The 24,873-nt window shown below is 40.6% G+C and overlaps 1 protein-coding gene and 1 non-coding gene across 2 annotated transcripts; both read left to right on the plus strand.

Moving 5' to 3' along the window:
• Positions 1–1,195: 1,195 nt before the first annotated feature.
• On the plus strand, positions 1,196–1,302 carry LOC120104851. Its single transcript, XR_005507207.1, has one exon. It is a non-coding gene; the product is annotated as a small nucleolar RNA R71 (small nucleolar RNA).
• Positions 1,303–13,820: 12,518 nt separating this feature from the next.
• Positions 13,821–14,944, plus strand: LOC103696799 (acidic endochitinase-like). Its single transcript, XM_008778516.4, has one exon. The coding sequence runs from the start codon at positions 13,884–13,886 to the stop codon at positions 14,766–14,768; it is 885 nt and encodes a 294-aa protein (XP_008776738.1). The 5' UTR covers positions 13,821–13,883; the 3' UTR covers positions 14,769–14,944.
• Positions 14,945–24,873: the final 9,929 nt, after the last annotated feature.

A 24,873-nucleotide genomic window follows, 5' to 3' on the forward strand; every position in this document is an offset into this window, starting at 1 on the left:
AGATATGGTAGGACAACCAGGATCTTTATATTTAGGTGGGGTGTTGTGTTTGAGAATAGCACTCACCTGTTCAGTTAGAAAAGCTTTCTTTTGTACATAAAGCTTTTGCTTTATGGTACAAAGATCTTTTAAAAATTTGGCATAAGATGGGATCTGCTTAATGGCATCTAATAAAGGAATGTTAATCTTTACTTGTTTAAAGATATCCAAAATTTATTGATCAGGTATTTCCTTTTTAGCTGCAAGCAAGCGCTGAGGGAATGAAGCAACTATCTTGTGATGGGGTATTGATTCATCTTGTTCATTATCATCTTCATCCTTCTTTTCAATAGATTTTTCATGTTTGTCATCTTTTGTCGGAATTTCTTTGTTAATTATTTTTTCGCTACGAAGGGTTGTGACAGACTTAACTTGTTCAAATTTTGGTTGGGATGAACTTGCTTGCTTCATGGATCTCATGTTGACCTTTTGGGTTAGATTGAGGTTGGGCTGGAAATGTCCCTTTTTTCTTAACATTGAGTTGAGCCTCAATTCTACCTACAGAATTTTTAAGTTCTTGGAGTGATTGCATTGTATTCTGATTTATTTGAGTCTGCCCTTGCATGAAAGTTTGCAAAGTATCTTCAAGGGATTTCCTATGTGGTGGCACATAAGGAGTAGGAACAGAATTTCCTTGAGATTCATCGGCAGTGGGTCCATGTCTCCAACTAAAGTTAGGATGGTTTCGCCAATTAGGATTATATGTTTCTGAAAATGGTCTTTTATAAGTATTGGTGAAATTTTCTTGATCATGCAACACTTCTTGAAAAGCAGGGATTGTACGACAATCCTTGGTCACATGTACATTACTCTCGCAAATTCCACATATACTCTCAACAATAGTTTGTGCTTTTCCTATATTGGCTTTGCTTAATTCCATGGCTTCAACCTTCCTAGTCAGATTAGCAATTTTACATTGACGTCATTATCATCTTTAATAAGATATATTCCTCCTTTTGCATTAGGTGCTATTTTTGATTTTTCATTTTTATCTGTTGTATCCCAAGCTTGTGCATTTTCTGCTAAAAGATCAAAATAATCCCAGGCTTCATTTGGTTCCTTACTCATGAATTCACCATTATACATCATTTCTACAAATTGTCTCATATTGGAGGACAAACCATCATAAAAGAAACTAATGACCCTCCAAATTTCATATCCATGATGTGGGCAAGCAAGCAGAAGGTCCTTAAATCTTTTCCAACACTGAAAAAATGTTTCTCCATCTTTTTGTGCAAAGTTCATGATATTTCTTCTAAGTGTGTTTGTTTTATGTGTTGGAAAGAATTTCTTTAAAAATTCTCTTGTCATTTCTTGCCAGGTAGCTATGGTCCTAGGCCTTAAGGAGTGTAACCATGACTTAGCTTTTTTTTTTAAAGAAAAAGGAAATAACTTAAGCTTAACTACCTCTTCAGTGACATCATTGAAATGAAGTGTTGAACATACTTTATCAAATTCTTTCAGATGCAAATAGGAACTTTCAGAGTCAAGTCCGTGAAACTTTGGGAGTAATTGGATTATTCCTGGTTTCATGTCAAAAGCTCCCGCAGCAGTAGGAATAACCATACAAGATGGGGTACTGGTCCTAGTGGGTTGTAGATAATCATGAAGCGTTCTAATAGGTAAGTCGTTTTGAAATTCATTATCTCCCTGATTACTACCATTATCTTCCATTTGATTATTTGAATTTTGAACAATTAAATTTTTATCTCTTGATTCAACTCGAAATAATCTATTCGTTTTATCTCTCTCCTACAACAGCATATACTGAAATATATATATATAATATTATTTTATTATTTTATTTTATTATTTTTTTTGGGTTGGTACAAGTACCACCTAAAGAGATCTAAATAAACTCCCTAACAAAAAAAACTTAATTAAAATTAAACATGCATTAAAACATCACCCAACAATTTCTAATATTTTTCTAAAAATTCTAGACAGCTCCTAACTGGTTTGAAGAGAACACCTAAGCCTCCAATCCGGTCTAGTAACCTTAGTCGACCAGGTAAGCTCCCAGGTAAGTGGAGGGGTCACGATGCGTATAGCAAAGGTCCCACTTAAAACTCACTTTCCTCGAACAGAAACTATCTCCCTTCAATCACTTAGAGGGACAAAGCTTGCCTAGACATCGATCGGGCCACAGAGCGAATTGATGCAACTTTCAGTGGTCTTCGTCCTATCGAGCTCGAATATTCTTAGGGGCCAACGTCTAGTTGATTTTAATTAGGCTTAGGATATTTATGCACTGGGATGATTTTTGGGCTAAGGACGAGTGATGAAATTCCAACCTTATCTTTTCAATGGGTTCAGCCCTTAGATTATTTTATGCAAATGCTTTATACTATATGCAACAATTAAGAAAATTTTTAAACATTATGTCATGACATTAAATTGCATTTGAATAGTTGATCAAGCAAACTAGCTAATTTTTTTTTTCTTTTTTTTATTTAATTTATTATTATTATTTTATTATTTTAATTAATAATTTTTTTAAAAAAAATTTAAACAAGAGTAAAATTCTAATCTAGGAAAAATAGAACTAGTATGAACAAAATAGGAAAATTAATTTAAATACTCACGGCCGGAGTTCGTTCACTCCGGAAATCCAAAAATGTGATCTTGATCTTCCTCGTTACTGGTCCCGCTTTGTGTCGTCCTTGAATCTGAAAAGATTTGAAATTTCAGCCGTGTTAAAAATAAAGAAAGATTGAAGAACTAGAAATTGAAAATTGAAATTTGCAGCCTTGTTCTCGTTCGCACGTTGCAAATCCCCGGCAACGACGCCAAAAACTGGCTACGATTTTAATCTTGCTCTTTTTAAAAGAAAAATTAAACGTAGGATACCCCAAGTATAGGGTGTAGCGAAGTAATATTCTCGGTAAGTCCGAGATCGAATCCACAGGGATTTGACAGTGATCAAAAACTAAAGGCTAAATAATATTAGAATTGACAAGGATATAACTAAGGCATCAGGATTCAGCCTAGCACTTCATTATGCTTTTCTTAAAATCACCTATTATCTCAGTTAGATATGAGTAAAGACCTAACCGGAAAGTGAAGCGGTGAAAATACCAATTAATCGTTAATAAAATAGATTTAGTTTTATGGGCAGCATTACAGTAATTCTATTTTAAACTACAGGGATTTCTAAGCATCTGTTATACCCGGGGGAATAACAAATCAAAGAAAATATACAAGTTTGAAATAATTCTTATAAATCTACTGCACCATAAATCAAATCAAAAACATTAAAAACCCATTGATGATTAAAGAAAATACATAAAGAAAATGCTAGACTTTTCCCTAGCCTTAGCTAAAAGAGATTTAGCTACTCATATGAGATGGAAGTATTTTTGTAAAAGGGATTAGCAAAGAAAAAGAATAAAACATAAACTCTTTCTCCCTTTTCATTTAGAAACACAGCACTCTGTTTCTTTTCTTTTCCACGCTCCCCATCTCCACCGGATAGCTTCTCTCCTTCGTGGACTCCCAGGGAGATGTAGTGGCCTCCAAAAAGAAATGAAAGGTGTCCTCCTGGATAAAAAGCTTGGAGTTGAATGGGGTGGGGGGTTCCCTTCCGAATGGTTCTCTCCTCCCAAGCATGGCTGCTGCCTCCTCCTTCGCACGCTCGGCTGAGTAGATGGATCGGAAGAGGAGGTGTAGATGTTGTGCTTCGGTGGTTCCGTAGCCTCTCCACCTTGCTCCTTCTCTTCTCCCTGGCCTCCCTCTTATAGCATGATGAAGGCGCGGCTAATGAGATGCGTGGAGGTTTGGGGATGATCCGGTTGCTTGAGATGCGGGATGAAGTTGAATCGCTTGGGACTCTTCAGCTGGGAATGTTTTGGGAATGGATGAGACACGGGTTGGAATGATCCGGTTGGGAGATGAATGCTGGGGATGTTGCAGAAGTTTGGGAAGCTCCAGATGTTGAGAAGGATATCACAAACGTTGCTGATATGCTTGGGAGTTGCGCACGTCACCACAAATGCTGGAAAACTCCTCACGGACGCGTGCTCTGTTTGTGGGAATGTGCTTCACGGGTAGATGGGATGAGAAGCTGGGAAGACATTTATGTTGGGAAGTTGAGAAGACTCCTCTGATGGCTGGAATTCATTTGCTGTAAAGAAAGTGGAGGACTCGGCTTGGAATGTTGGGTTTGTTCCTAAACAGAGGAGATGGGATGTTGATCCTGTTGCATGTTCTGGGAGGTCACGGATAGTTGAGAAGTTGGGAAATTTCAAAGCCCCCATGCTGCGGACGTTGGAAAATTTGTTGAGCTTGGGCTGCCGGGCATTGGGCTCAAACCCAGAGTTACTAGGTCTCTTGGATTACTTGCACTCAAACAGAAATAAAACATTAATTAATTAATTTTATTAATAAAGATTAGCTATAATACTAATTTAAGATGGTATAAAAATTTTACTTTTGTACTCTCATCAGATAGATTTATCACTTTCATGGGGTTGTAATTGGAAGTGTGGTGCGGACACCAGTGCCATGTCAGCCAGTCGCCACAGGATCCAGCTAGCTCAGCAGGTCCCAACCGATTCAGCCAGCTTGATTTTATTTTAGATTGATTTATTTTAGTTGGATTAATTTTATGTTAATTGGGTTTGTTTGCATATTGTTATTTCTGTTTATTTGCATATTGTCATTTTAGAGCCTTTTTGGAATTGTTTTATTTGTAGGAGTTTATTTGTTATTTTGTGACCCTATATATATGGGTCCATTGTTTAGGGTTTTAATGAACGATGAATAAAAATTAGTCTCCTTTCTTCTTCCTCCTCCTCTCTTCTCTTCTTCTTCCCCCTCTTCTTCTCCTCTTTCCCTCTGTCTCTCCTTACCTATCTCCGTCCTTCATCAGCTTTGGTATCAAAGCTTTTGGCAGGCTTAGCCTCTGTTGCTAAAGCCCCGATCCGGTTTATGCTGGGTTTGTCCTTGTTCTTCCATGCCGGAGCCTCCAAACAGAGCCCCTTCCGAGTGATCCGTTTCCTTTTCCTCCCCAAATAAAAAGAAAAACGGAAGTTGAACGTGGAAGCCTGAGATGGCTGGCGAAGAACCGCGCCCGCATGCTCCACCACTGCCGCCACGCGCCCTCCCGAGCACTCTGATGCCGATCCTCCATCCCACGTTGCCGCCGACCGTGGCTGGATCCGGATGAAGAACGCCCCCGCCCTCATCTGCCGACGCGGCCCCTTCCCCGCAGCCGTCGCCACGAAGTCCGGCGGCCACCACAAGCGGAAGAAGCTCCGGAAGAAACTGCAGAGCCCCCACGTGCAGCCCATCCAGCACGATGCCGGCCGCCGTGTCCGCTACTTCGAGACCATCCTCCACGGCGAAGCCCACCTCCGCTCCATGGAGAAGAGCGTAGCCCCTCCTCCCCGAGCCCCCACCGTCTTCAACCGCCACCGCACCCCACGCACCGATCGCCACGGACGCTGGCGTAACCACCTACAACAACCCACGAAGAAGAAACACGCTAACGGGTACGTAACAGGTTATCGGGTCGGATCATGCCCGTTAACTCGAATCATTTTGGGTTTCATTAAAAAATGGTATCAGGCGCGAAACAGGTTAGCGGAGCGGGTTGTGCCCATTAACCCGAACACTACCAGATCTCTATTAAAAAAAAAACAGAGAGAGCGAGAGAAAAAGAAAAAAAAAAGAAAAAAAAAACTGCTCACCTTTCTTCCTCGAGAACTCCACCGCAGCGCCGCCTCCCCGCCGACGAACACCGCCGTCGAGCATCCCATCCGAGCTCCTCCACCCGTGCCGCTCCGCCTTCGCCGCCTCCGCCCGTGCCGCCTCCTGCCGCCGTCGAGATCCGCAATCGCCCGAGCCCCGTCTTCTCCCTCCCCACCGAGCCGCGCCGCCTCGCCGTCGCTGTCCCCGCCGCTCCTGCGACCGCCCGATTGCCACCACCGCCGCCTCCTTCCCCTCCTTGCTTCACCGCTGCCCCCCCTCCTCTGCTCGCCACGCTGCAAAACCACCGCCTCCACCACCACTTCACCCCCCCCCCCCCCCCCCCCCCCCCCCGCCGCCCTTTCATTTCATTGAGGGTTTCAACATGGAACCCTCTTCACACCACCTCAGGCTCATTTCCCTCCCCCCCCCCCCGGTCCTCTTCCTTCACAGGCCGACTCCACGCTCCCTACCACCCTCCTTTCTCATCGGGCCCAAACCACCCGCACACCCCTCTCAAGGCCCACCCTCACTCCGGCCCGCCCACCCTGCTTTCTCTGATGCGGGCGCCTAACCCGTAGGCCTGTTGGGCCCAATTTCAACAGGCCCTTTCTTGTGCAAGCCCACCAACCAAAATTGATCAGGCCCATAAGTTGCTTAGATCAGACCTGCCGAGTTGCTGTGCTCAAACCCGATTCGCGCTATTTGCTTCTGATCGTCGCCCCAACCCAGGTCAGGTTTCTTCCTTTACTACAAATTTTATTTGTTTATCTAAATTTAGAATTAATTAACTCTTATGTGCTCTATTGGTATTGCTTTCTGAAAATTTCAGCACACCTCCTCCAGACAACACCAAAACTCAAGTAGTGGCCTATCTTTGTTATTAATTGTAGGGTACCAAATCTTTGGGAGTCTTTGAGGCTCTATACAGCCCTGCAACACACTGAAAACTAGTACTATTTGACTGCAACTACTTATCTGAATTTATTACGTAATTCAAAGTCAATTTTAATTGCTTGAGTTAGCTTCCGATTATATTGAGCATATACTTTGCAATTTCAAATTACTTTCATGCATTAGGTCTACTTAGGAACCTCTATAGTCGGTAGGATCATACATATCTTCATTCATTTCATGCATCTATGTAGTGGTCATGTCGCATCTCATTCTGAGTCCCAATTGGACATGGATTCCAATATCGAAGCCCTATTAAAGGCTATCCAAGACACCACTGCCCAAGCCCAAGCCAATAATGCCCGAATTCATGACCTAACCACAATGTCCACTCAGGTTAATGCCCAACTTGATTCAATTGAGGCTTCACTTCAGAGGGTTATTGAACCCAAGGAAGCTAGTGCCTCCCATTTATCGGGTCTTGAAGGGGACAAAACCCTAGAACAAATTCTAGAACAACAAGGCTCTGTTCGACAGGACATTTTGGTAATAGGTCTGTTCCATGTCATCATCATGCCTACCCTCGCCCTAGAGAACCCGGTCCCTTCCGTAATATTGATAAAGGTTACTAACATAACTAGAGCCCAGAGAACCTCGTGACCTTGATGAAAATATAATGAGAGGCATTAGGGTTGAAGCCCCCACTTTTGATGGTCGTCTTGACCCGAAAGTCTTCTCAGATTGGTTACACGAAATGGACCACTTCTTTGAGTGGTACAATTTGTCTGACAACAAGAAGGTCCGGTTTGCTAGAATGAAGCTCATTGGTCGAGCTAAGCTTTTCTAGCAAAATACTGAACAGCTGTTAGCTAGGAGATATCAATATGTAATAACTGATTGGGTAGAGATGAAAGGGAGACTTAAAGAAAAATACGTACCCCTCAATATGTAATAGCTGTTAGCTAGGAGATATCAAGACGATCTTCTTAATCGATGGAACACTAAATCCACATTTGTAAGGTGCCCTGACACACGGAGCACTTCTACGGGCCCTAATTTCTCAGGGCCCACACCTTCTATAGGGTCCACTACTCCTAGGCCCCCTCCTACTGCCTATGTCCCACGCCGAGGCACTAACGACAAGAAAATCCTTGGTGAGCCTCCCAAACCACATTCCAAAATTTGGTGTTACAAATGCCAAGATTTTGGTCACGTTACCTCCCAATGTGCTAACAAATTTTTCGTTATTGCTCAGCAAGAGCAGGGAGGTGACATAGATGACTTAGAGGAGCAAATCTATGAACCAAACCTCGATGACATTCAGGACATTGAGGAAGAGTGTGATGACAAATCTGAAACCCTAGGATGCACCCACACTACACCTAGCTCCCTCGCACAGTCAGATAGCGAGTCTGACCAGTCTACCATGAATGTAGTTGGATATGCCCTCGCACAACCCATCGAAACTAATATTAGAATTTCTGAGCCTGCATATGCATTTACACAATACATTCATAAGTTGTATCAGGAAATTCATAAGAGCATTCATGCATGTACTGCTCAATATAAGATGCAAGCTGATTTTCGTGCTAAAGAATTTCAAACTTGGGGTTACGTAATGATCCGTCTTCAGGAATTGCAGTCTCTAAGTATTGGACCATTCAGGGTGTTGCACAAGGATGGCACTGACGCCTATGCCATTGACTTTCCATTTGATTTTGGTCATAGCTTTACTCTTAATATTAAAGATTTAGTTGCAATCCCTGATGACTCTTTTGCTGCACACTCTCTTGCGCTCGATGTTTATCCTATTATTGATTCCATGCCATCTTCGTTTCTTTTTATCTTCCATCGAGCACAAAAAGAGCATATTGATTCTATTTTAACCGAGCAAATAGTTTTTGACAGTGATAGAGGCATCCAGTGTTTTTTGGTTCGTTGGCGTGGACGACCAAAGTCCGATTACACTTAGATCCAGCATGAGAAGAGACCGCCGATTGATCTGGACTTGTTGGAGTATTATCGGGGCTTTACCGAGCCACTTTCGTCGAGATCGACTACTTTCCACCCGGAAAGAGTTGGTGCGGACACCAGTGCCAGGTCAGTCGGTCGCCACAGGATCCAGCTAGCTCAGCGAGTCCCAGCCGATTCAGGCAGCTTGATTTTATTTTAGATTGATTTATTTTAGTTGGATTAATTTTATGTTAATTCGGTTTGTTTGCATATTGTCATTTGGGTTTATTTGTATATTGTCATTTTAGGGCCTTTTTGGAATTGTTTTATTTGTAAAGATTTATTTGTTATTTTGTGACCCTATATATATGGGTCCATCCTCATGTTTAGGGTTTTAATGAATGACGAATGAAAATTAGTCTCCTTTCTTCTTCCTCCTCCTCTCTTCTCTTCTTCTTCCACCTCTTCTTCTCCTCTTTCCCTCTGTCTCTCCTTCCCTATCTCCGTCCTGCATCAAAGTGTGTTCGCTCTGCTTCCGGCGGGCACCCATTGGGCGCCAGCCTCTTTCACTTCCGGACCATCCACCTTGGTAATTGGGCCTGAGGCCCAAACTCAGCAATCTTTAGCTAAAGCGACTTGATGAAATGGGCATTCTGCCATCTTCTGGTCTTCACTGTATCACGCTTTGAGTGTTTTGGCTTTCCTTACGCTTGCTTCCACCTGCCTCGTCGTTGGACCCAGAGCTGATGCGGCCGAGGTTGTCGGAATCCTCCTCGGAATCCTTCTGCTCCTTGTCGCCAATCCACGAATACACGAACGCATATCTTGGTCCAACCGGGGGTGGCCCAATACATTTGTAGGCCTAAGACGGATTCAGTGAATGAGGCCTTTTTTTAATAATAAAAAAATTGAATAAGTATAAAATACTTAGAAAAAAGATATGACAATAGATAGCCATTAAGTACATTATTTCAACAAAAATGAATGTGTGCAACAAAGACAGATAAAAAGTCTTTTCAGTTTAATATAATTTTTGAATAGAAGCACGGAATAGTAATTATGCTTAAGGAAGGGCCTATGAAACTAATTAAATAACTGAAATAATGCTTGGCAATACTGTTTACCATGTCAAGCAAGAACAGAGTAGGAAAAGGTTATCCCATGGCACATCATGGTCAAGGTAAAGGAAAGAATTTGTCCAGAAAGGAACTTCTCTATAAGAGAAAGTAGGGGCATTATGGGAAATTCCCTCCATCTAATTAATAAAAGTCCCATCCCACCATCTCCCCTTCAAGTGAGTACCCAAGCAGCCGCTGCAACATCACAGCACAGCAGCCATTCAACCCCCCCTCCCTCCTTTTCTTTCTCCACCCTCCAAGAAGTCCATCTCCAATCCCCCTATCTTTCTTCCTGATGGCCCAGCTGGATCGATCAGGAGTAATGCGAGGGAAGGAAAACCAAGACCAAAACCAAAAAAGAGAAGGGATGAAAGATAAGAGTGGCTTCAGACGTGTATCAAGCCAACCAAATCCCTCCTCTCTCTCTCTCTCCACCCAAAACAAAACTACTGTCCCCAACTTCCCAAATTGCCCCTCTGCAGGCCAGGAAACTCTCCACCTCCCTTCCATCAAGGGGGAAGACTCGTAGCCAGCACCTGTTCCCATTTTATATGAGGCCTTTGCTTCCTTTTGGTCAGCCTCCCGGGAGCCTTCCATGGGCCCGAGGCCTTAGGCGACCACCTTGGTCGCCTAAGGCTCCGACCGGCCCTGGGCCTTTGCTTCCTTTTGGTCAGCCTCCCGAAGGCCTTCCATTGGCCCGAGGCCTTAGGCGACCGCCTCGATCGCCTAGGGCTCAGGCCGGCCCTGGTCCAGACCCTGCTCCCCTATTTCGCTCGCCCCTACTCTGCTCCATTATCTCTTTCCTACCTTTTTTTGTTTTTGATCTCTACCCCATCCATAACATAGTGTGATGTTCTCATAAGAGAAACCTTACCCATAGGGTTCTATAATCATGTGTGATCACATATGATCATGGACATCACACCTCTCAAAAAAGCTTGTCCGGGGTGTGATCGAACCATCACTCGTGAGCAAAAAGATGTCAATGGTCTTTTGCGCGAAGGACATGGCCCAGAGTTGATGATGGGCCGGCCCTCGAGCCTAATTTTTTATTGAATTGGTCTTTGCATTGGGCCTATGTACAATTTGAAATTTTTATGCCCAAGCCCAGCCCATGATTGGCTTTAGACGTTGAGCTCCACGAACTTGCTTGATGTAGATATGGTTGGTTCTAAAATCTGCACTCGTGCATGCTTAAAAATTAAATCTCAAGTTCTCAATAGTTGATGTGATTCAAGACTTTTAGAAAATGTAAACCTGTGAATCTTTTAAAAATATTCGAACACATTATCCCTTCCTAAAGGAGTGATGTTCACAAATTGTCTGCTGGGCACCCATTAGCATCTCTCATACGAGTGCTCCTGCACCCGTGTAAGATCATCTATACATGTTTGATGCACTGATTCATCCGGTTGGTTATACACAAAATAATTATTGATTTATTTTACTAAGGAGGCGTTTGGTATGAGGTGATCATCCTAAGACCAAGAATGATATAAGTGAAGGTAATAAGATCACCACATTTGGTTACACTACGGTAATTTTATGTGGTAGTGATCCCAAATCATCCCCACCTCTCAAATTACCACCCAACCTAGTGATGGGATGCTCGTCCTTAAAGTTGAAAATTCAAGATTACCCTAGGACAGTGATCTTGAGCTGAAAGTTGAGGACTAATATGCCCCTCGGTCTACCAAAAATAATAGTATATTAATATAACATTAGTATATTGATGTAATATTATATATATTATATTATATTATATTATATTGATTATATATATATTATTAATCATATTATTGTCATATTGCCATTCTAAGATAATTTTAACTATAGTAGAAATATATTAATGTACTTTATATTTATATAGTAAAAGTGTCTAATATATTACTTCTATTTGCCTTATTCTTTTAATCAAAATAATTATTAGAATTAAAAAAAAATATATTTAATAAATATATTTTTATGGAATATGTCATGGGTAATTTTGGGATTGTATGGTAAATGATCTTGGATTTCCATAGAATACTAAATAGGTTACTCATAGATACCTCGGAATCTTTAATCACTGAAACATAGCATACTAAATGCGGTGATCTTAATTCTTAAATCATCGGAGATCAAATTACCTCGAACTAGGGATCACCAGTGATCTAAAATTATCTCGCTGGTCCCATTTAGGTCACCAAACGCCGAATAAAAGTGTTGTTGAATGTAAAATTACTAGAATTAAAACTTGTTGAAATCGTTATTTTTTAATTTCAGGGACAAAACTAACATTTCACCTCCTAATAAACTACCTAATAAAAAGTAGGGGTTTATACCAATTCTAAAGGGATTTTTAGGTCAACATAGCGGCATCCCACCGGAATACAAAGGGCGTTTGCCACTAATTAAATGCAGCCACTGCATCTAAAATGCGGGGTGAAAATAAGATCAAGTCGAACTAAGTTCGGATCACATTGGATATAGGATAGATCAAAAACCTGGCAATCCAAACTCAATATGTTTTTTGCTTGTAAGTGACTGTGAGCATAGAGTTTTCCTTCTCATACAGCTTTCTTGGTGGCATGGCAAAAGTGGATGAATCATAAGTGATCGCCAAATGGACCTCTTAGCCGTCCACTGAATAGGTGGCACGCCTGAGCCTTTCGCAGCCACACCTAGGAGTTCTGAAAAAATTACCCAATCATCGGACCCCGCAGAATATGCAATTGCAGCCATATAGAATTCCATATTATAGTTTTCACCTATCTTTCCCATATAAATAGATAGAGGTTCCCAATTCCTTAACCAGTCCCTACTCATTATCAACTTAGATAAAAGATTAAGAGTGTTGGTGTGGTCCCTGCTCATGTGGGACCCACATCATTTGAATTTAAACAAAAAAAATGATAAGAACGAAACGGCTCGCTTCGGTGAGTTAACCTAAGATATACGAAAACGGAGAGAGAAAAAAAACAAAGAAAAAACAGGGTAGAAGAAGAGAAAGAATAGGCGCTAGTAAAGATTAAATTTAGTATATCGAATGATTAGATGGTTGATTATACCTAGATTTGGCTGAAATTTTAGTATATTGTTTCCAGCATTGAGAGCTATAGATTAAACGATTTGGATTTTTGAAAAATCTTCTCTATTGATTATTTCAAGTATCAATATTTGATAAGAGATATTTCTTATTTTATTATTTATTGTTGAAATCTGTTTTATGCTCTTATTGTGGAAGTAAAGATTAAATCTTATTGATGATTGTGCATCCATTAGTTGATCTAGGAAAGATCTATTATAATCTAACTAACTTAAGCATATGAGGATCACAACCGGACAAACTCCAGCAAGCAGGCTTTCCTTTCTAATTTCAGGCCACACAAGTCGCACTAGACAGGCTTCTCTAGCTGAGTTTGAGCTCGATTGTTTTCAATATTCTCTAACCCGACCAACCACTCATCTCAGAACTCAGTCAACCAACCTCACTATTTTACTTTAGATTCTATGCAATGTCAATGATTTAGATCAAATTTTGGTGGCAACAATATTAATCCTTTTTTTTCCCCTTCCTCTAGCGTGGAGTGAATTACTTTCCAGCGCACCATGGAAATACATAAATATATGTCAATTTGCTTCCCTTTATGGTTGATATATTAGCTAGCTAATATAGATATTCTAGAAAATATTAATTTATCTTTTGATAAAATATAATTCTATACGAGTTGCCTATTTTAAAATTTGACAAAATCAATGTAACTCTGAAAGTTCTTACTTTGCTCCGTGAGAAATTGTCAAAATGAGAATTGCATGGAATCAACAAAGGCATGTTGACGGCAGCGGCAGCTAAACCTTCTCGACCTACTGAGTCAGTCTTTCGGAAGTTACTCGCGCCGCAGATGCCTCACACACCTTGCGTGCATGGGACGCGGAGGCATGCAAAATGAACCCACTATGCATGATGGCTTTTGCGATGAACAAGTTCACGCACGAGATCCTGCGAGTGACGACATCTCTTACCAGTCTCAACCGCCGGTGAATAAAGATATAGTAGTCAATTCTATCTGCAAAAAATAAATATAAATAAATAAACCAATTCACCCCACCCCCCACTTCTATATAAGAAGCATGACCTCCCGCCCATTCCCGATAACCCAGTTCAGAGAAGAGAAGCCCCATTAGCTTTACTCTCCTCTTCCATTCACCATGGCCTCCAAGCTTTTCTTCTCCCTCCTCGCCCTCCTCGCCCTTGTGGCCGGCTCCCACGCAGGCAGCATCGCCGTCTACTGGGGCCAGAACGGCAACGAGGGCACCCTCGCCTCCACCTGCAACACCGGCCTCTACTCCTACGTCATCATCGCCTTCCTCACCACCTTCGGCAAAGGCCAGACCCCTGTCCTCAACCTCGCCGGCCACTGCAACCCCTCCGCCGGCACCTGCAAAAGCATCTCCTCCGACATCCAGTCCTGCCAGTCCCGCGGCGTCAAGGTCCTCCTCTCCCTCGGCGGCGCCTCTGGCAGCTACTCCCTCACCTCCGCCGCGGACGCCCAGAACGTCTCCAACTACCTCTTGAACAACTACCTCGGCGGCAACTCCTCCTCTCGCCCCCTCGGCGCCGCCGTCCTCGACGGCATCGACTTCGACATCGAGGCAACCAACGGCGACCACTTCGACGACCTCGCGAAGGCTCTGTCGCAGTTCAGCAGCCGGGGGAAAAAGGTCTACCTCTCGGCGGCCCCGCAGTGCCCCTACCCTGACGCGCACCTTAACACGGCGCTGAAGACCGGGCTTTTCAACTACGTCTGGATCCAGTTCTACAACAACCCTCAGTGCCAGTACTCGTCGGGGGACATCAGCAAGATGACCAGTGCGTGGAAAACTTGGACTTCGAGCGTGACGGCGACCAACTTCTTCTTGGGGGTGCCGGCGTCGACTGCTGCTGCCGGCAGTGGGTACATCCCCCCGAGCGCGCTCACTTCTCAGGTGCTGCCGGCGATCAAGAGCACGGCGAAGTATGGCGGGATTATGGTGTGGAACAGGTACTACGATGGGCAGAACAACTACAGTGCCACCGTGAAGAATAGCGTTTGAATTGCGTTGCATATATAGGCATATCTGCAGCTATGCTCATGTTATAGTTAAATAATGGCAAACATGGTTGCTTGCCAAGATTTCTTTCTGAAAATGCTTGTAAGAGAAATAAAGAAGTGATCCTTTTATCGGAGAAGAAAATAAAGACAGAACGAACGATGTTGCAGAAAAAAAAATACGCGATGCGGGTCAGTTGAAGACTTGTTTGTTCCCCCACTTTGACCAGAGAAAATCCTACGTACCAACCCCAACGTGGGAGAAATTATTAAATAGACTCGATCTAATAGACGGGCCAATGATCACCGGCCATGTGTGCCATAAATTTATCACCTCACTTCAAGATTTAAACATGGTGGTTATTTGACGAGTGATCTTTGACCTGCTCTACTGGACTAGGTCTACCTAATGATTTCTCGGGTACCAAAAAGATGTATATTTCTTGCATAAGTTAATTATAATGGAATATTCTACAGATGTATTGGAAGTCAAATTAGTTCTGAAATTTGAAATATTTGAAAATAAACATCTTTGACTCCATCATCTGTGTTGATCGATCTATGAAAAGAAAGGGAGGGCTTCCCATTTCTTAAAGCAGTCGCCAGTTATAGGTTTTCGCACCTCCTAGCATGTTTAGGAGTGCTCGTTCCATGGATAGATGAATGTTCGATCCTGCTAAATGAAGAACCTTCCAAGAGAGAATTGGAGGTTTGGCAGATGACCAACGATACGACAATCTATATAATTGTACTGGGGAGTTTAGAATTCTAGAGATATTCCGTTCGGATTATTTCTATTATTTTTTTTTTTATTTCAAAAATATCTTTCCACTTTTTCCGAATCACCTATACAATCCTTGCTATGGTTCGGATTGTATCTTTTGCACGAAAGAATGATTAATCCTTTTTGCATACCATCAACCATTAGATCATCTTGCATAGAACTCAAAGCGCTCAAAACTATCGCTTTCATCAGCTTGCACAAATCTCATAGCAGCTACTGCACGATCTAATAGTGTATATCGTAAGAAAAGGTGAATCATTCTTTGACGCGAAAGAAACAACAGGAACCCTACGCTATGTACTATTACAACAAGAAAAAAAAATTATACTCCTTGTTTTAGATAATTAAAAAAATATCTAACTACAATCATGATAATAAATAAATAGAAAGTTAAAATTCCTAGCTTCCACCAAAATACGAAAGAAATTTGGAAAAGCAGTTAAGAAAGAAAAAGATTATACATATAAACTTTGATAGAAAACCAATGAGAAATACCATCTATAAAAAAGATAAGAAAATATTTAATTATAATATTTGTGGGAGTAAATAAATAGAAAAATATAAAAGAAAACTTCAAACAAATAAGAAAAAATTTTAATTATATTATTTTATTTTTATAATTTAAAATTTATATTAAACATTTAATATGCATTGCACGTGCTTAAGTGGTAGTCGAGTTGAAGATGCTATATATATATATATATATATATATATATATATATATATATATATATATATATATATATATATATATATATATATATATATATATATATATATATATATATATATATATAATTTCTTGCTTCGTGGGCTACAACGGTTGCCTCATGATGGGCCCCCGGATTGACTACTCGAGAGAATAAGGAAAGATGGTGGCCATGGGTCTAGAAATTAAATGAAAGATAGGAGATAGATCAAAGATAGGATAATAAGGAGGGGTAATGTTGAAAACAAATTGGAGTTATAATCCCATGAAGATTATGCACAACTATACTAAACAGATATGGGGAAAAAAGGAAGTCGGATTGGCAGTCTCTCTAAGTTACACTAAACATCATGAGACTTTATGATTTGGTTGAAACAAGAATATGATGAAAAAAGTTGTACACAAAGTACTTAAAACATGGACGGCTTACCTGATTCACTTATCCTACATTATTTTCTTTCAAAATTACTAACCATTAGACATTAAAGAAAGAAAATTTTATTTCTCCTAAAGAAAATTCTAGTTGCCTTGCTTTTCCACCGAAAAATATTTTTTCTTCCACTAAATACTTTACCTGCATATTATTATTCTCTGCATTCCATTACAACCAGATAAAGCTTTCATTAATTAGAAACCAGCGCAGGGTTTGCACCTCACTTGCCAAAACAACTGTAGGTAAAGAAGGATTGCCAAGGGAACAATGGCACTATGTCAGACGATAAAAAGGTTAAAAGGTGACAAGAATTTGGGACCATCGACATATGGCATCAATCACATCTTCCTTTCAATGCAGAGCCTGCGTCTGTGGAGGCATGACAAGTTCAAATACGTCTTCACGTGCATGCATGCTGATGTAAATTTGCGATCGATCCAGTGAGTCATATAAAATGCCAACTTACGGGCGGCGTCTGGTTGCCGACGTGAGAATACCGGTCCATCCAGATGGGACCTCGTTTCTTTGGCTGTAGCTGGTTTGGTCTCAATGCTTGTGGAAAATTAGGCAAACGTCGATTTCTCCCTTGGAAGCGACAAGAAGGACGCCATCTCTTCAGCTCTTAGGAAGAGTTGCGGCCGCATACGACGTCCCCACCCTGTTGAATAGAGAACCATATCAACATCAAAGGCAAGGGGATGCCATACGGCGGAGGTCGTCCATGGATTGTGATCAAGAGAGCCCTACGGCGTACAGCAAAGATTACTATGTTGACCACATCGATCTCATCTCGGAGGGCCAGAGATAACTGGGGTACCTGTACTGCTGTCTCAGCGTTCAGATTTATCTATTTCTCTTGGGTACCCCCACCCTCTGATTATCTTAAGATGAATTTTGATGGAAGCATAGCAGAGGATGGCGCCTCTGGAGTGTAGTTTTTGTGATTAGGGACACTACAGGAAAAAGGATAAAAGCCGACTCTTGATTTCCGACACTAGGGGTATGCGTCGATAAATTTGGTTCTGCGCCAAATTTTGCCGACGCTTCTAATGAGCGTCGACAATTTGAAAGAATAGACGATGCTTTAAAGCATCGTCGTAGGTCTCAAGCTAAGACGACGCTGGGAAGCATAGAGAGTGCATCTAGGACGACGCTTTTAAGCATCGTCGTTCTCCTTCTGCCTAAGACGACGCTTGTAAGCGTCGTCGAAGGTAGACCTAAGACAACGCTTATAAGCGTCGTCAAAGGCAAAGACCCCCTCCAAACCCAGCGCCCGACCCTAAGCCCTCATTCCGCCCTAGCTACTCTGTCCGATCCCCTTTTTCTCCTCTCCGACACTTTCCTAGCCCCCGTCTTCCTCCTCTCCGGCGCTGCCCTAGCCCCTGTCTTCCTCCTCTCTAGCGCGGACCGTTCGACTCCAACCTCCTCTCCTCCTCCCTCCTCTTCGGCGTCAACCGACCGACCCCAACCCCCTCCGTCCGAGGTAATTTTCTCCTCCTCCCTCCTCTCCCTCCTTCTCACTAGTTCTCCTCCTTCTCCTCCTATCCTTCATGTGTTCGTGGAATTTTTTTCTTCTTTAATTTGTTCTCTTGCTTCGCCTCCGCCCAAGGATCTCCTCCTCTTCCCTCCTCTCCGGCGCCGACCGAGCAGCCCTCAAGTCTCGATCAAGCTTCGCGATAGCCCTCCTCTCTGAAGACCGACGTCGACCGACCGGCCCGAAGCAACGATCGATCGAGGTCCGCCTCCGCCCAAGGTAATGCACTATTTTTTCTTTATTCTTCTGTGCTTAATCATGTACTCTAGGTTTTAAATTATCAATTTAATTTTTTTTGGTATATAAGAATTAAAATAGAGCTATGCAATCATTAAATTATCTGATTAACTCCTAAAACTGAGATGCAGTCATTAAATTATGTCAGTCCACAGCAAGAAATTTGTTCTTCCAACTGGGGTTCTTCAGAGGGGAAAAAAGGAAGTTGGGCATTTTTTTGATTCATCCAAAGATCGATCTTATTTAGATGGTTTTCTAGTTCAAGATGTGCCGCATCTGTTCTCTTTCTAAACACCATGGTTTCGGATATATGTACATACGAATAGATAAAATCAGATAACAAATTGTCAAAATAAGCAATAAATGAAAACATAATATTATAGGCATGGATAACTGAAAATAGAAACAAATTAAATAAAAAAATATAAAATTAAAGTTGGTAATTAGTTTCCTTGATTCATGAAACAACAATGAATGCATATCAATGATTGATTTACTGTTAGTATCTTTGAGTTGTGCCCACTCCAATCCCTACTGTGTTTGCAAACACTTCCATGCAGATATATCAATTGTTTGACATCTTTATTTTTTTATGAGACATTCTTATTTTCCTTTCTTTTTTTTTGAGATGATTCATCTTCCATTCGGAACATCTTGCATAGATTTCAAATTTTTAGCAAAATTTCAATATCCTCAGCATGCTAAACCATTTCCCAGGTGTTGAACATACCATTATGCCCTTAATAAGATCTATTTCCACTACAGAAAAACTCATCTTTCCCAGCACTTTTTATAACATTTACCGACGCTTATAAGCATCGGCTAAAGTTCCTACGATGCTAATCAAAGCGTCGTAGAAGCGTCAGCGATACTGAAGTGGCAAAAGTTTTTGCCGACGCTACATGAAAGCGTCGGCAAAAACAAAAATTTGCCGACGCTTATAAAGCATCGGCGAATACCAAATGGATACCAACCTCACGCTCTTCGCCGATGCATAAAAGCGTCGACAAATCCCTATTTTTGCCGACGCTAATGAAAGCGTCGACATAACCTTAACTTTCACCGACGCTTTAAAGCATTGGCGTAGGCGTGCCGGGCATGTGCCACGACGTTTTTTTACCGACGCTTAAAAGCATCGAATTTTTTTTTAAAAAAAAAATAAAAAATACAAATGCATATCATAAAACACACATTATAACAAGATGAACATGTATTACATTTACATTGACACAAACATTCAAATCATTCAAAATATTTATATTATCATATCTGATTAAATTTACATAATAATTTAGAATTACAATGTACTTTGAAAAATATAAGAAACATATATATATACATATCAAACTCCATAAAAAACAATCTAGAAGGTATCAGGGACGGGATTTAGCTCCATCATCATCATCATCTCTACGAGCTGTTGAAGTATCAGGAATCTACAAAAAAAATGAGAAACCTTAGAAGTTAGGAATAATGTGATACATTAACTCATACATCATAATTGATAATATGTAAAGTATTCAAATATATATAGTTATTTATCTGGGAAGGAAGAAATCGTTGTAACAAAGATGAAATATTCGCAAGCTGAGACTGCAAATTTTCTTGGTTCTACTTCAGCTCTTCAATAGTTGCTTGAAAATGACGAACTTCTACAGTGTTACTACCTTCTCTGGCATTTCTTGTATACATACCCACTGCAGACAACTGAGTGGGGGTAACTCCAATGCCGTAACCCCTCACTCAACCATAATGCTCTAGGTCCATCAATTCAGCGAGCACCTTAGCTTCAATATGACTGGTTGCGTCGGATGATGATGACTCTCCGACGCACTCTAAAATAAGATTTGTTGCCCTATCCTATATCTCTCAAAAGAAAAAGTCAAATTAATGTATGCCGATAATAGAACAAAAAAAAATTGTTGCGTAAGTCAAAGATGAATACATACAACTATATCTCTTGACTCCTCCCGAACAAAGCTGCCATCTCGATGGGTGTAAGTCATTTTATAAAACTTCACCTTATCAGGCTACCTCCTATTATCATCCATCTACAACAAAAAGTATATTTCAAAAGTATACATGCTATATGATAGAATAATTTAAAATAATTTTAAAGAGTTTCAAAAAAACTTACGAATTCAGCTCTATGCCTCGCATAATTCATCGAGCCTGAAGTGTGAGGAACAGTCTGCGATGCTCGAGCAGCTCTAACAATGTTGAAATATGTCTTCCCCAAAAAAAAAGTAAACAATGTAATATATACAATGTATAAATTTCTAATCTATAATAATAGTAAATACAATCTAAGGTATTGAAAAAATATACACAACCTGAGTTTTCTCGAAAAACCAATAGTGGACAAGCTCCCTCCACTGATAAGAGATTACATCTGGAAGACAAACACAGTCCATCTCCTCTTCTGTCATGCCCTCGTGCTTTCAGTTCGCCTTTAGCTTCGCCTTATATTCTTTCCATTTGCGGTTGACGGACTTCAGCACCCAATCATGGCTCTTTGCAGGAAGGACAAACTTACCCTACACCAAAGTCAAGAATGTTATAACAATGTTAAATCAAAAAATAAAATTGTGATAATAAGCAAATTCAATTATTTACCTCAATAACTCTAAGAAGCTCAATCTTATACGAAGGAAGCATTTCATTCCATTTCGTATAGTTGAGCGGACACAACTGACCCTTTCGTGCAACCGATTCTAAAAAAGTTGATAAAATGCTTGCAGCCTTCTTGATGGGCTGCCCCAGTTCGTTGCAAGGGACGACGATCTTCTCATCCTCACATAGGGTCTACACGTCCTGTGCTCGAGTGGGCCCTCGTGTTCTCCTCACTCTCCCCAGTCCCTCTATAAAAATAAAATAAGAAGTCCATTAAAGGCAAATGATTTAAAATAATTAGATTGTAAGAGAAATTAATATATAAACTGTAAATCAAATTACCCTGGATGTCGACATCATCCGTGTCTGGACAATCTGCAGGTGGCGCGTGCTCAGACTGGGACTCGTACTGAGTATGGAACTTGTACTGCTGGGGCTCGTCGGGCTGTTGGGACCGCAGAGAATGATCAGAAGAAGATCCCACGGATGTGTGCTGAAACTCAATATCTCTAAAACGTTTTCCTCGCAGCATGTTGTTACCTAGTATGCACCAAAAAAAATCAATATTAGTTAAATAATAAAAGTATATAAATAATTTAAGAATTGCTAATTAATTTAATGTATAGAAGTAATGTTTTTCTTACCATTAAGAAACTATTTGTCTCCATGAAATATCTATTCTTTATAACCCTTCAGAAAACCATTCCATACCAAATGTTCTTCAACAGTTTTTGGAGCTAGAGCCAAATAATTTACACATTTTTGACATGGACAAAAAATATTTCCATTCATTTCAGATTTCTCAAAAGCAAATTTAACGAAATTCTGAACTCCATTCAAATATTCGGCACTAGATCTCGACTTATTTATTTAACTTTTTTCTATTCTATTAAAATACTGTTAAACTGCAACTAATATAACAATAATAATAAACAAAATTAGGATCTCGCACGCACTCTCGGCCAGTCCAAATCTTATAGAATTAATGCATTCAACATATAACTAATTAATATCATTATATTACGTCTGGAAAAACAACATATAACTTTCAAATGATACTAAAGACAGAAGCATAATGAGTTGGATCTAAAATATTTTTCAACATTATTATAGTTAGCGAAGAGGCCAAAAGAGCATGAAATAATTTGGATCTGAGTTAGAAATGATCCAATGTTCTTAGCCTGGCCTTTTGCAGGCCAAACATTATAGAGGGCTACTACAACACCAGCTATACTGTTCACCCAAGGCTTTTCAAGCCGAGAGTGTGTTCTAGCTGTATTTTTCAATTATTTGTTTGTGTGAAAGATACAACCCGAACGGACCAAGAGTAGCCCAAAGTTAGCCCGAAAAAGATGCTCTTCTCTCAAGCTTCCTCACAAAATGTGTACCCGGTTTGCTGCCGGATTTGCTTGAATGCATTTGACTCATGTTTCCTCAGAAGAGATGTTCTCTCTTAATTGGGCAATACTATATTGTAGGAGAATTTGAAACTTCTAAATATATGGCAACGTATTGCCATGATCAGTATAACTAATTAATATCATTATATTACATCTGGAAAAACAACATATAACTTTCAAATGATACTAGACAGAGAAGTCATCATTTTGTTTATTGTCTAACATTGTAGTAGCAGGCTTAATGTTTTCATAACAAGTAAGATATTTGCTCCTTTCTATATGTTGAACAATGTATGAATGTAACATAACTGTAGCTAAACAAAATTCCATTTTTTGTCATATCTTGAACTAGATCAAAAGTACTCCCTCTAAGACTGCATCATATATTTCACTTATTTTAAGCATCCTCGACTTTAAGAAAGCATATTTCACTTCCTTGAAAAAACAATGGAACAAATAAATCGTAACTAAAAGCTCTTTACTATAAGGGCCATAAAATCACATGATTAATTCATGGAAAATTTAAGTTCTGATTAAAAAAAACAAAAACATGAAGGTATGGCCCATGCATAACTGCATATATAAGAGGTACGGTTGTGTATAGATAGATCTAGGTTTAACTTTGGGCAAGGGACTAAACATACAGCGGATAACTGAGTAAGGATTAATCATCAATTTGCGGTCTCTACGAAGGAGACCTTAAAAAATTAGGGTTACGGAGTCCCTGACTAGGCAAGGAGCCCTTCGCCCTTAAACAAATCCTTTACATTTTTTCTTAATTTTTTTTTCAAAAATGCCTCTAAAACATGGCAAGCCTAATCTTCTTTGCCCAGCATTGTTTTTATGGGCCAATCCACGAGCTACTAATATTTGGTTAATTCTAAAATTTGAAATTATAGGAGAGGGAGGGGGTTGGGGAAAAAACTCACCTGCAATAAAATGCCGGAGAGAAGGGAGGAGAGGAGCTTGCCGTCGGATGTCGCTCAGCACCGAGAGGACAAGGGTCGGCCGCTCGTCGTCGAAGAGGAGGGAGGAGGAGAGGGGCTTGCCGTCGGACGTCGCTCGGCACTGGGAGGACAAGGGTTGGCCGATCATCGTCGAAGAGGAGGGAGGAGGAGAGGAGCTTGCCGTCGGACGTCGCTCGGCGCCGGAAAGGAGAAGGGTCGGCCGCTCGTTGTCGGAGAGGCGGGAGGAGGAGAGGAGCTAGGGCTTGATCGGGATGCAAAATGAGAAGGAGGGGAACGGCCGCTGGTTTTGTTGTGAATTTGACTTCTAACGACTCATATAAGCATCGTCTTAAGCCACCATCTACCACGACGCTAATTAGCATCATCTATGGCCGACGCTTTTTAAAAGCGTTGCAAACTTCGGCGCTAGACCGAAAATTGCCGACGCTTGTAAAAAGCGTCGGCAAAAAAAGGTCGGTAAAACCCAAGAAAAAGCGTCGGCAAAAAAAGGTCGGTAAAACTCGATTTTCTTGTAGTGTTCCTTACAAGCGTCGGCAAAAAAAGGTCGGTAAAATCCGATTTTCTTGTAGTGTTCCTTGATTACCTGTACTTTTAGCTATCTTTGTAAATACTGAATTGATGAGTTTTGCTATTAAGTGAGGTCTGACCCTTGCTTCCTAACAGGCTTAGACCCCCTTACACCTTTTTCTAATCAGTTAAATGAATTCTGCATGGGTTTTCCTTTCCTTTTCCTGAAAAGTTTTACCTTAAAAGTTACATGCAAGGAATAACTGAAGGGATCAAGAAGTCCCCAAATTTGCAGACTGATATACAAATATCTTTGTGCCAGGTAACTTAAAGTTTTGATAGATCTAGTTCTTATTATCTAAATATGACCCATACAGCAGCCAGCACATGGATTAAAATGGATGTGTAGGAGACTAGCTCCATCTGCAGTTCAATTGGTCAATATCTTTCTTTTTTTTATTTTTTTTATTTTTTTGCAAGCTATTTCAAGCACTTGCATGTTTATGATGCATATGCAAGTTCAAACATATGTTTACTGGCACAAAAGAGTCTATTGTATGTCTTAATGTTTGAGTGCATATAATTCAATTGGCCTGTTTATTTATTCTTAAACATCATAGATTGTGATGTCAACCTTTGGCTTAGTATATTCTTAAACATTGTGCTGATGGGTAGATTATGTTGTTTGCTGTAAGGAGTGCATATGCCTTGGTGGCCATAACCTTCTACTTAGGGTAATGCACCCGATTTAGAATATTCCTGCAAGCCAAAATTTTGGGCCTTGGATAAGTCATGGATTGTGGTCCTACAAAAACTATGATACTATTTGATCATGTAGTTTCTTAATGGTAGGTAAACTTTATAATGTATACATTGAATGAATTATTGTATTCTCTTTTATTAGCAATTCATTTGGTATAGATT

The sequence above is a fragment of the Phoenix dactylifera genome, unplaced genomic scaffold (assembly GCF_009389715.1).
Source record: "Phoenix dactylifera cultivar Barhee BC4 unplaced genomic scaffold, palm_55x_up_171113_PBpolish2nd_filt_p 000121F, whole genome shotgun sequence".
NCBI classification, from domain to species: Eukaryota; Viridiplantae; Streptophyta; class Magnoliopsida; order Arecales; family Arecaceae; genus Phoenix; species Phoenix dactylifera.

Coding starts and splice junctions, on each gene's coding strand:
- LOC103696799 (XM_008778516.4), top strand. CDS start 13,884: ATGGCCTCCAAGCTTTTCTTCTCCCTCCTCGCCCTCCTCGCCCTTGTG.